The sequence below is a fragment of the Lissotriton vulgaris genome, chromosome 3_2 (genome assembly GCF_964263255.1).
Source record: "Lissotriton vulgaris chromosome 3_2, aLisVul1.2, whole genome shotgun sequence".
Lineage (NCBI taxonomy): Eukaryota > Metazoa > Chordata > Amphibia > Caudata > Salamandridae > Lissotriton > Lissotriton vulgaris.
In genome coordinates, this window is record NC_141690.1 from 149,761,815 (window position 1) to 149,775,364 (window position 13,550).

General features: G+C 48.9%; 1 protein-coding gene across 1 annotated transcript in view; it reads right to left on the bottom strand.

The window, feature by feature from the left end:
• LOC147725440 (janus kinase and microtubule-interacting protein 1-like) overlaps positions 1–13,550 on the bottom strand; it is a 1,438,523-nt gene that overhangs the window by 162,867 nt on the left and 1,262,106 nt on the right. The window contains exon 12 of the mRNA XM_086964109.1: positions 238–321. Coding sequence (XP_086820235.1) covers positions 238–321 — 84 coding nt within the window. The remainder of the gene's footprint in view (positions 1–237; positions 322–13,550) is intronic.

Here is a 13,550-nt window from a genome sequence, read left to right on the forward strand (position 1 = left end):
ACTAACTGAAACATGATTATGGTAAAGAATATAGAAATCTCCACAATTCAGACCTATCCAACTATTGCTTTGATAGCAACTTAGTACATATTACTTTATATAGATTCTTTAAAAAGCAACTCCCTAATAGTTATGGAAGGGAAATGAGACACAAGAACACCAACATGTGAGAAGGGCAATGAACACGCTACAGATCAGAAGTGACATCATTTTGAGGAGGGGCTTGGAGCCTATTACCTGTCCTTTGGCAATAAGGGAGTTTTCTAGATCTTCAATTTTAGCTTGACACCGGATGAGATCAGCTTGTAGTTGTTCACGAGTCTGAAAGGACATAAAAATAAATAGAATGATCCATTCTGCTGACAAAAATGTTATTTTATCCCATTCAACTGTGTTAAATTTATTGAAGATGTCCACACTGGCCCTCGTGAATAGGCTTCAACCTGCAGAGAATGTGGCTGTTAGAATATAGAACATGTTATTCATTAAGCATGTGTGGTTTTCATTCAGCATATTACTCTGCTCCAAGCAGGCCTCACTGCAGACCTGTTAAGTGTTAGGGAGATATATATGGTTTGCTTCTTATATCAGTCTTTTCTAGCAAACTCTAAAACATGCTGCCCTTCACTCAATGTCAAGGTCTTTGCAAGTGTTATATCTAGAAAAATGAATATCTGCTTTCTCCCTAAAATTGAACTTGAACAATACTGAGTTCCTATAACTCTCTTCAAACAACTACCTCCCAACCCAGTTCATAAATGTCTTTACTCACTCTTCCCACTAGATGTTTTATAATCTTTTGGACCATTCACCAAATCACTTGGTCTCATTATAGTCTTCAACTTCACACAACTTCACACATCAACAAGCTTATAAAATCATGGATATACCTGCTGTGTCTCTTAAGGGACAATAAATCGTCCATATCTCCAGTTGACTTTGGGACAACTGTCAAATTATTTGTTCATTTCCATTTTGATGGAGGTATTGCCTTTTTAGCTGGAGCACCTAACCTTCTTTTGTGCCTCTCAAAGCATCTTTTCATGCCTGAGTCCGTCTCATATCTAATACTAAAGAAATCTGGGTGTATCACCCGATCCTTAAGGAACACGGAAAGCGTTATCTGGTTGAGACTCTATGTAGCCCCAGCTTCCTTATAGTAGGAGATTTTTAAGGTGCCAGAGTGGATCTAGAAATTCTTGAGCAGTACCTCTGTGTACCAGTAGGTTTTGTCGAACCGCTCTGCATCAGCTGCGCCTGAAGTGAAGTGTGCCGTGCCTATATTGGCGCCACCCCAGAGCGCTGACATCAGTTTCTTATTATGACTATTTCCATGCCAGAAACATGGAGACTTGTCACAAGGCTGATTTGATCAGTGCGTAGAACTTGGGCCTACACAGACCTTTTACGATGAAGTACCTGTTCAGAGAATGGGACGATTGGAGAGTCGGTAAGAAATCTCCAGCTAAATAGGCTCTTTTCCAGATAACAAAAGACACACAAAATGGACGGAATGCAGAACAAATCAAAACATTCACCCCCAGTCTAGAGATCTGTGTTAGATCCATCATTCTTTTGCTCACCATGCCACCCCAGTTTAGATCTGGCCATATGCAAACCAGCCTTGCCCCTGTGCCTCCTGGGAACAGTTCAGCCCAAACTGCTAAGCCAGGTCCTCCCTGGCCGGAAACAAGCATCCTAGGACCGGTTTTAGGGTTTTACCCCTCATCAGCCAGGATAGCATGAATCCAGTGGCACAGTGAGCCCAGGATCCACGTATGGGCATACCCGTTGCGCTTAGTGCGAGAAAGCAAAAGACATACAATTGATGGACGGAATGCAGAAACAAATCAAACCATTCACCCCCAGTCAAGAGATCTGGGTTAAATCCATCATACTTTTACTCACCATGCCACCCCAGTTTAGACATGCCATATGCAAATCAGCATTAACCCTGTGCCTCATGGGAACAGTACAGCCCAAACTGCCAAGCCATGTCCTCCCTGGCCTGGGAACAAGCATCCTAGGACCGATTTGGGGGTTTCACCCCTCATCAGCCTGGATAGCTTGGTCCAGTGGCACAGTGAGCCCGGTACCCACGTCTGGGCTTACCCGGCGAATTTAGGGTGTAAAAGCAAAAGATACACAATTGAAGGACGGAATGCAGAACAAATCAAAACATCCACCTCCAATCAAGAGATCTGGGTTAAATCCATCATTCTTTTGCTCACCATGCCACCCCAGTTTAGACCTGGCCATATGCAAATCAGCCTTGACTCTGTGCCTCATGGGAACAGTCCAGCCCGAACTGCCAAGCCAGGTCCTCCCTGGACTGGAAAAAAAGCATTCTAGGACTGTTTTTGGAGGTTCACTCTTCATCAGCCAGGATAGTTTGAATCAAGCGGCACAGTGAGCCCCGGACCCACGTCTGGGCATACCAGGTGCACTTAGAGAGGGAAAGCAAAAGAAACACAATTGATAAATGGAATGCAGAACAAATCAAAACATTCAGCCCCGGTCAAGATATCTGGGTTAAATCCATCATTCTTTTGCTCACCATACCACCCCAGTTTATACCTGACCATATGCAAATCAGCCTTGACCCACTGAGCCTCATGGGAACAGTCCAGCCCGAACTGCCAAGCCAGGTCCTCCCTGGACCGTAAACAATCATCCAAGGACTGGTTTCCGGGTTTCACCTCTCATCAACCAGGATTGCTTGAATTCAGTGGCATAGTTAGCCCGGGACCCACGTGGGTCCCGTGCTCTCCATGCCACTGGAGTCAGGCTATCCTGGCTGAAGAGGAGTGAAACCCCAAAACCGGTCCTAAGATGCTTGTTTCCAGTCAAGGGATAACCTGGCCTGGCAGTTCGGGCTGGACTGTTCCCGTTGGGCATAGTGTCAAGACTGATTTGTATATGGCTGGTTTCAAACAGGAATGGCATGGGGAGCAAAAAACAATGGATTTAGGCCCAGATCCCTATACTGGAGTAAATGTGTGACATTGTCCATCAATTGTTCTTTTTGCATGTGTCACCCCGAGCGGGACAGGTAAGCCCAGACGTGGGTCCTGTGCTCTCCATGCCACTGGACTCAGGCTATCCTGGCTGATGAGGGGTAAACCCCAAAACCGGTCCTAGGATGCTTCTTTCCAGTCCAGGGAGAATCAGGCCTGCCAGTTCTGGCTGGACTGTTCCCATTGGGCGCAGGGTCAAGGCTGATTTGCATATGGCTGGCTTCGAACTTAAATGGTATGGGGAGCAAAAAAAACGTAGGATTTAGGCCCAGATCTTACTACTGGGGCAAATGTATGACATTGTTCTGCATTCTGTCCATCAATTGTTCTTTTTGCATTTGTCAGCCCGAGTGGGACGGGTATGCCCAGACATGGGTCCCGGCTCTCCATGCTGCTGGAGTCAGGCTATCCTGGCTGGTGAGGCGTGAAACCTTGAAATCATTCCTAGGATACTTGTTTCCAGTCCAGGGAGAACCTGGCCTGGCAGTTTGGGCTGGGCTGTTCCCACTTGGGGCAGTGCCAAGACCGATTTGCATATAGGTGGGTTCAAACTGGAATGGCAAAGGGAATAAAAAAACGATGGATTTAGGCCCAGATCTATGTAATTGGGTGAATGTATGACATTGTTCTGCATTCTGTCTATCAATTGTTCTTTCTGCATTTGTCACCCTGAGTGGGACAGGTATGCCCAGACGTGGGTCCTGTGCTCTCCATGCCACTGGAGTCTGGCTCTCCTGGCAGATATGGGGTGAAAACCCAAAACAGGTCCTAGGATGCTTGTTTGCAGTCCAGGGAGAGCCTGGCCTGGCAGTTCGGGATGGGCTGTTCCCACTTTGGGCAGTGTCAAGACTAATTTGCATATAGCTGGGTTCAAACTGGAATGGCATGGGGAGCAAAAAAATGAACTTAGGCCATGATCTCTGTACTTGGGCGAATGTACGACATTGTTCTGCATTCTGTCCATTAATTGTTCTTTTTGCATTTATCACCCATAGTGGGACGGGTAAGCCCAAACGCAGGTCCTGTGCTCTCCAGGCCACTGGAGTCAGGCTATCCTGGGTGATGAGGGGTAAGCCCCCAAAACAAGTCCTAGGATGCTTGTTTCCAGTCCAGGGAGAACCTGCCCTGTCAGTTCTGGCTGGACAGTTCCCATTGGGCACAGGGTCAAGACTGATTTGCATACAGCTGGGTTCAAATTGGAATGGCATGAGGAGCAAAAAAACGATGGATTTAAGCCCATATCTCTGTACTGCGGTGAATGTATGACATTGTTCTGCATTCTGTCCATCAACGTTTTTTCTCGCATTTGTCACCCTGAGTGGGACCAGTATGCCTAGACGTGGGTCCTGTGATCTCCATGCCACCAGAGTCAGCCTTTCCTGGCTGATGAGGGGTGAAACCCTGAAACCAGTCCTAAAATGCATGTATCTAGTCCAGGGATTACCTGGTTTGGTAATTCAGGCTAGACTGTTCCCATTTAGTGCACGGTCAAGACTGATTTGGATATGGCTGCGTTCAATCTGGAATGGCATGGAGAGCAAAAAGACAATGGATTTAGGCCCAGATCTCTATAGTGGGGTGGTTGACATTGCATTCTGTCCCTTAATTTTTCTTTTTGCCTTTACCAGATGCCATTACCGAAAGTAAGTAAGAGCTGAGATTATGTGTTCTTGGTGGTGGTGCATTGATCTTACAAAGGTTTTCCCCCAGTCGCGTCCAAGACCTTACACCACTTGAGGGTGAATACGCCATTCAGGATCCCTAAAGCATCAATGGCTAAGCTCTTCCACCCTGGAGCTCAGAGATCCCACCAAGTGCTACAAGGCCAGGAAAATGCTCTGAGGTTCCAGACATGTCCATAGGAGCAGAGCCTCATGACACAGGGTCCAACACCCCTCTGCGCCATAATTCTTGCAGTACAACATTGCGGTGGTGTTGTCCGTAAACACCTGAATCAGCCTTCTCTTGATGGAAGGAAGGAAGGATTTCTATGCCAAGTAACTCTCACTCTCAACTTCAACAGGTGGATTTGGATCTGAGACCAGAGTCATCTGATCTCCATCTTCCCAGTGAATGCAGGAAGTCCATTACAGTCTGGAGGAGGGGACAACCGCCTGTGGTGAGCCCGCCTTCAACAGTCATTCTTCGAGGTAGGGGAAGTCTGGCACCCCTGACTTCTGCAGGCAGGCTGCAACCACCACCATCACTTTCGTGAACAGCTGAGGGACGCTGGTAAGGACTAAGTGAAGCACAGCAAACTGAAAATGCATGTTTCCCACCATGAACCGTAGGACAGGGATATGGAAATAGGCATCCTGCAAGTCCACCACTACCATCCAGTCTACAGGGTCCAAGGCTGACAGGTCCTGAGCCAACCTGAGCTTTTTCAAATTCTCCTTTCTCAGGAAGCATTTGAAAGGGTGCAGGTCTAGTATAGGGTGGTGGCCTTCGTCCTTCTTCGGCAGCAGAAAGTAGTGGGATTTGAAACCGCAACTCATGTTTGAAGTCAGTACCCTCTTTATGGCTCCTTTGGCCAAAAGATCCCGCACTTTCTGACGCAGCAGGGAGAGATGGTCCTACATTAGCCGGTACGAGAATGGTGACATGGGCAATATGGTTTCTGTGAATCAAGGGCATAAGCCTGCCTCCTCTGAGACCATGAACAGCACCTGCTCAACCGAGTCCCATACAGCATGAGTATACTGGCCCAAGAGGCATATGGTGTTCATGGACTGCAGTGCAAGGGTCGCGGTAGAGAACATCCCTAGCCAGCTTCTTGGGTTCCTATCCGGTGGTGTGCTAGGGAATGCACCACAGTTGACTCTGGATGTGGAGGCATGGATGACTAGACTCTACAGGGTGGGTGAGGAATGCTGATTCTCCAGGAGCAGGTCGATGGTTGCAGGCAATCGTCCTGTGCACAGATGTGCCTTGTGCAGGGCCTGGCCCAGGCCCTGAGGAGGACATCAGTGAGGGCTTCCTTCAAGGTGTTTTGTGGGGGCACACCTTGTTAAAAGCTCCTCTGTCAAGACCTTAGTCTTGACTGCCGCTGAGGACAGCTTAAGGTCTAAGACCTCAGCCAACCTCCTCACCACTATGGCAAATGAAGCCCCTTTCTCCTCAGCCATAGTAGGAGGACAGAATAGGCCAGTGTCCGGGCGGGTGCCCAGACTACTGACACCAGTTACTTCTGGAGCAGATGATGCCAACATGGAACCAATCATCATAACCTACTGGCGCAGATGTGAAACCTTAAAATCTGAATCTCTCATTTTCTGATTCAGCTATGCTTCATCCATACTCACCTTTGGGCTGTTTCAGCCTGACTCTATCCTTGACGCCACCTGCATAAACATTAGGTCACAAATCTAAAGTTGAGACATTGTAGGCTGCGTAAACATGCAAACTCAGCACAAAGGGACAGCTGATGTCTGCACTGTGGGTTTCATGTGTATTTTAAACAATAGTAAAGCCTTAGATAAAGTTTGTTCAGATACACCTATCTTGTTATGCAGCTTAAAGATGCGACAGTTACACAAGGCACCAAGGTTGTTGATTTTTACCGATTGTCTCATTTGTGTGTTCTTCCCAGAGCCTTATTTACCTCTGGGTGTTTCTTGTCTGTGGTTTTCACTATATAAACCCATGTAACCATAGTTCAGTGTGTTCTGTCCTCGGTATCTTGATGGTACTGGTCGGATGGAGACCCATTCATGAATGACTTAATAATTTACCTATGGTTTGTACTTCGCTCCACTGTTTATTCCTTCTTACTTTACAAGGACCCGTGGCAAGAGTGGTGACCCTGCACCAAGCAGATTAAAATTGATCTGCTCCACAAATTGGCACCCGTACGTGGGTCCCCATCAAGGGGAGTAGGACCGGGGGAGGAGATCAGGTCGGTAAGACGGACTTCGCTGAGGAGCGCGACACCTGATGAGATTAGTGTTGCTCGTGGTCCAAGGTGATTTTTCAGCTCTCCAACTCTGATCTTCCTGGTGGTTGCTAGCCTTGACTGGGGCCTCTGGATGGGCATCTTTAGATCAGGAAGGATCGACAGGTGGGAGGCGGAGACTACGCATGAGGTAAAACTGGATTGAACCGGTTCATGTGTTCATTTGGTTTGGATCTGTTTGAGCTTTGCTTGGCTTGGTATTCGTCTTGACTTGGTATTTCATTGGTAATCTGTTTGGAATTTGGTAATCCGTTCGGACTCTGTTTGGAATTTTGAAACCTAGGTTCTGTTTGGTATTTTGAACTCTAATGGCCCCATTAGGATGGCGGGCGGGCTTTGCCCGCCCGCCATCCTATCGGAAAACGGGACCGCCCGCCCTAAGGGCGGGGGTCCCGCACGCAGCATTAGGATGTGCCCGCCACTGTGGCGGGCACATCCTGTATTTTTAGTATTGTGGCGGGCGGAGTTCTGTGCTCTGCCCGCCACAATATTAAAAATGCTTTGCAGCATTTACATAATCAAAGCGGCAGGCACCGCGCGGTGCCTACTGCTTTGATTATGTAAATGCAGGGGGGTACCACAGGTACCCCCTGTGTGCCACCCCCCTTTGGCCTTCACTCTGGGGGCCCACAGGGGGCCCCCAGAGTGAACACCGCATGCCTTTCCGTGGCGGCAATGCCGCCATGGAAAGGCATTGTAAAATGCCCATTGTAATATTGCGGGCGGTGTCTGACAGACACCGCCTGCATGTTACTCGTTTTCTGCCCCGGCCGCAAGGCGACCGGGGCAGAAAAGTGGCGGGCGGTGTTTTCCTCCGCCGTGGTCCCCTCCGCCATTCTAATATGGCGGGGGGAATACAGGGAAGGATGGCGGACGGATTTTCCCCGCCAGGCTGGCGGTGGCAATCCGCCCGCCATCCTAATGGGGCCCTAAATTTTATTTTGAGACTTGCTATTTGTTTTGACTGACATTTTTTCTTACAGGTAAATGTGAGAATATGTTTTGTTTCTCTCTGTGTATTTTTTTAATAGCATTTTAAAAGACATACAATGTCCAACATGTAATTAACATACAGACCGTTGTACAACAACATCCATCATCCGGTTTTTGCAACTTTACATTGTTATCTGTGATTGCATTGTTACAGTACGGCTATTAAGCACATTTAGTCAACTTGGTACGTTTGCAAATATTCAACCAAATATTTCCAGTAATCTCTAGGCTTTGAACCAGTGGGTAGCTCCTCCTCATATGTTTGCAAGGTATCTTTACAATACGTCAGATCTTTGACCCACTGTTTAACCTTTGGGCCTTTCCACTACCCCAGCATAGTGATATTCTGCGCTTGGCTCGCAGTAATGCAATTACACAAAATTTGCGCTTAGTGACCCACACACCTGGAACAAGTCCCAGTGCATGTACGCACCGAGCAGTCAAAAGTAATGCCCAACATAGCACCCAACATCTGTGTAACTATTTCCCAAAATTCTGCCACTGTTACACAAGACCATGCACGATGTAGAAAATCAGCTATTTCTGCGTTGCATCGTTGGCATTTAGAATCCGTACGTAAACCATATCTTCATAGCCTTCATAGGTCTGGTGCAGATATTTATAGTGCAGCATACGTAAGTTTCCATTGGGGATTGATAACCCCGTTAGTGAACAGGTTATAGTCCATTAATAATCTGTTAACGGTTCATCTAGACTATAATTCCACTTCCCCAATGCCTCGCATGTAGTGTCCGCGATATCTTCCTGAAATTTAACATAAAGTCTAGACACCATGTGTTTAGCAGTAGGAGCTGTAAGTAGTAGCTGTAGCGTGGACAGTTGTGGTGGCTAAGCAGGGTAGGACGGGTATAGTTTCTTTATCGCCCCTTGTAATCAATGATCCGTGAATTTAAACAATAACGTCTGGTTGCTTATAAATGATAGCAACACCAATACATCACGCGGTCTATGAGGAAGCCCTAGAAACTGAAATTCTTCCAGCCTCCATGAGGGAGGCGTTGATCATGGCACTGCTTAAACCGAACAAGGACGACACTGAACTGGACTCACACCGTCCCCTGTCGCTTATAAATGTGGACGTAAAAATCTATGCGAAGATGCTGGCCACCCGCCTCCAGCCACTCCTCCCGATAGTGGCTCTCCCAGATCAGTCTGGCTTTATACCGGGCCGCTCGAGATCTCACAACCTCAGGACTATATTTTCAGTCTTGCACTATTTACATCCCTCTGTGAAAGCTGCTGTGGTATTTTTAGATGCCACGAAGGCATTCGACTCCCTGGATTGGCCTTACCTGTTTCGAATTCTGACCCGGATGGGATTTATCCCTTTATTTATAAAGCGTATACAATTACTGTACACTGCCCCATTGTCCAGGGTGCGTATTAATGGGCTGATCTCTGACACATTCCCGATCCTACATGGCACCAGACAAGTCAAGTCAAGTCAAGTCAAAGGATTTATATAGCGCACTACATACCCAAAGGCGCTTAGGAAGGGGAGGAGAATTACTTGTCAAATATCCACGTTTTAAGTTGCTTTCTGAATGCTAGGTGGTTCTGGGTAAGGCGAAGGTAAGCGGGGAGAGAGTTCCATGTTTTAGCAGCCAGGTATGAAAAGGATCTGCCTCCCATGGTGGTCTTGTTGATGCGAGGTACAGTGGCGAGGGCTTGGCTGGAAGAACGTAGTTGGCGGGAGGGGGTGTAGAAGGACAGTCGTGAGTTGAGGCATTCTGGACCGATGTCGTAGAGTGATTTGTGTGCGTGGGTAAGCAGTCGGAAAGTGATCCTCTTATTGACGGGTAGCCAGTGGAGGTCTTTAAGGTGACCAGAGATGTGATTGTTGCGTGGGATGTCTAAAATGAGTCTGGCTGAGGCGTTTTGGATTCGTTGGAGTTTCTTCTGGAGTTTTGCGGTAGTACCTGCGTAGAGGGTGTTTCCGTAGTCCAGTCGGCTCGTGACCAGAGCGTGGGTGACTATTTTCCTTGTTTCGGAGGGGATCCAGCGAAATGTTTTTCTGAGCATGCGAAGAATGTTGAAGCAGGAGGAGGATACGGCGCTGACTTGTCTGTTCATTGAGAGTGAAGAATCCAGGATGACGCCTAGGTTCCGTGCGTGGTCAGTCGGGATGGGTGCTTTTCCGAGGGCTGTCCACTATCACCACTCCTGTTTGCCATTGCCAAGGAGCCACGGGCAGCGTGCGTCCGACAGTATCACACTGCCAGGGGTATCGACTTCAGTTCCCAGAGCTTTTTAATTTCGATGTATGCGGACGATGTCACCTTGTACATTTTGAACCCTTCCGAGAATCTAGACCCAGTACTGAGGGAATTCATCAAATTCGGAGGGCAATCGGGAATTTCGATAAATTGGGGAAAATCGGTTATATTTCCACTCACGGACGGTACTCCAGAAGTAGTGTCGGAGTATCCGCTGCAATGGGAGGCGGAGGAGGTCAAGTATTTGGGTATATGGCTGTGTCGAAATTTACAGGACATTTGGACCATGAACCTCGGAAGAGCCGTCATGTGGCTCAAAGGAAAAGTGGCAATGTGGGCTAAACTCCCCTTGTCAATTGCCGGAAAGGTGGCGTTGGCTAAGATGGTCATACTCCCGAAGTTTCTATATCTCTTCGTAAATATACCGATTCCACTCACGCTTCAATTTTTTAGGTGTCTCCGAACTCACCTGCTGTCGTTGATATGGGTGGAAGGCCAGGCACGGATCTCATACAAACTCTTGACATTGCCCCTCCGCCAGGGCGGGCTGGGGGCGCCAGATATGCAGCTAAATGCGCTATGCGCGCAGGCCCAATTCCTGCACTTTTGGATGTATCCAAATCCTTATCAACCACATGTGGCGGTAGAATTAGATGCCATGGCGCCGCTGCCCTTGACAGTGGCGGTATACAAGACAGTGCCTAGACCTGGCGAGGACGTGGACACCGCAAACACGCTTAGATGGGCCTGGAGAGCTCTTCAGAAAAGGGCGAATCTTCCTCAATTATATGCTCCCGCAATCCACCTTCGCCAAAACCCAATGCTGAGATGCCTAGAGGTGGGGAGTGGAGCGCCTGTACTAGACGGCTCTCAGTTGCTAACTTTTGCTGACTTATACCCGGACGGTTCGTTTCGCCCCCCCCCCCCCCCATCCGGGGTAGACGGGAATGAGGTCCCTTTCTTGGAGAGATTTACTTACCATAAGCTCCGACTGGCATGCCAATCGCTAGGCGATGCCTTCCCGGAGGCACCCCCCACGCTCCAAGCCCTACAAGCATTACTTGCAAGGGCCTCGCCGAAAAAGTTGGTAACCAGACTGTATACAACCATACAGGATCAGGCCCCGATAATCAAGCCACGATCCCTAGAGCTGTGGAATACTGAGTTAGATCCCCAACTTGATGAAGACCAATGGAATTTTTGCTGCAGGCAACTGTTGGAACTCTCCCCTAATTATAAACTACGTCTTATTCATTTTAAATTTCTGCATAGATTTTATAGGACACCCATTAGCTTACATCGCATGGGGCTGAGAGAGAACGCCAGGTGTTGGAGATGCAGGTATGAACCACCTACGTTTCTACATATGGCATGGAGCTGCCCGGAACTAGAACAGTTCTGATATCTTCCTCGCAATCAATCAAATCATTGGCAGAAATGATGCAGTAGGGCCACACCTGGGACTACTGGGACTGGTGCAAGACACCGTACCTCACAGTCGTAAGCTGCATGCCCTGCTGTCCTGTATGCCCGAAGGCAAATCGCTATGACATGGGGCAGACGTAGAAAAGCACAAGTTACTACTTGTGTAACAATATATCTGTAAGAGACATTAGTTAGTGATAGATTCCTTACCTTAGAATATCCCCAGGCGTCAGACTGAATCCGGAAACTTTTGCGTAGCAATACCCCTGCGCGCCGGTAGGCGTCGTCTGCGGCTCCGCGTCCGTCGTCGGCGTCGGTAGCGCCGGGATGACGTCGTCGGAGTACTTAGACGGCGCCCATGCGTGCTGACGTCAGTTCTGACACACAGCTTTTCCGCGCCAGATACGCAGAGCCATGATAGAACTAACACTGGTGCCATGAAACTAGGGCCCTGAAAGGGGATGACCTTAACCCTAGATATCGGTTCGCAGAACGGGGAGGATGGATGGGTCGGTAAGGAATCTATCACTAACTAATGTCTCTTACAGATATATCGTTACACAAGTAGTAACTTGTGCATCTGAAAGAGACACGTTAGTGATAGATTCCTTACCTTAGAATAGATACCCCAGCAATACCAACCCCGGTGGTGGGTCTGCGAACCAATATCACACCAGAAAGTCCTGGAGGACGGAACGGCCAAAGAAGCCATCCCTCCGGACTTGACTGTCCAGGCAGTAGTGTCTTGCGAACGTGTGCAGCGAGGCCCACGTGGCTGCCTGGCAAATGTCCTGCAGAGGGACACCTCGGCCCAGAGCAGTTGTCGTTGCCGTGGCCCGAGTGGAGTGAGCCCGCAATCCAGCCGGGGGCTCCTTCCTCGCCATGGAGTAACATGCTTGGATGCACAGGATGATCCACCTAGAGATGGTCCTCTTGTGCACCGCCTTACCCTTCTTCGCGCCCACGTAACCAACGAAGAGTTGGTCATCCACCCGGAATTGGCGTGTGCGATCTAGGTAGTAGAAGAGCGCACGTTTTGGATCCAGGCGGTGGAGCCTCTCTTCCTCTTTCGAGGGATGCGGAGGCGGAAAGAAAGTGGGCAAGGTAATGGACTGCCCGATGTGGAAGGCTGTGACAACCTTGGGCAGAAAGGAAGGTCGTGTACGTAACACCACCTTGTCAGGATGAACAGACAGGAAAGGTGGAGAAGAAGAAAGAGCCTGGAGCTCACTCACTCTCCTGGCAGAGGTGATGGCAACCAGGAAGGCAGTCTTCAGAGTAAGGAGACGAAGAGGACAGTTATGAAGTGGCTCAAAGGGAGCACACATCAGATAAGTGAGAACAAGATTCAAGTCCCACTGGGGCATCACGAAGGGAACAGGAGGGAACATGTGCGTGATGCCCTTCAGAAATCTACTTACAATAGGGGACTTGAATAAAGAAGGTTGATCTGGTAGCCTCAAGAAGGCCGATAGAGCAGAAAGGTACCCTTTAAGATGCCCAGGGCAGAGCCCTGCTGGGCAAGGGAAAGAAGAAAGAGCAGCACTTCCGAAAGGGGTGCAGAGAGAGGATCCACAGCCTTTGCTGTGCACCAGGCCACAAATCTGTTCCACCGGCAGGCGTATACCGACTTTGTGGAGGGACGCCTGGCTGCCAGAATGATATCACAGACTTCAGGAGGCAAGTCAAATGGCCTCAACTGTCGCCGCTCAATCTCCAAGCTTGTAGGTGGAGACTGGACAGGTTCGGGTGCAGGACCGTCCCCTGCTGCTGCGACAGAAGGTCCTCCCGAAGAGGCAGACGAATCGGGGGATCGACTGACATGCTGAGTAGCTCGGGATACCAGTATCTTCGTGCCCAGTCCGGAGCCACAAGGATAACCTGGGCCCGGTCGCGCCTGATCTTCTTCAGCACTCTGGGCAG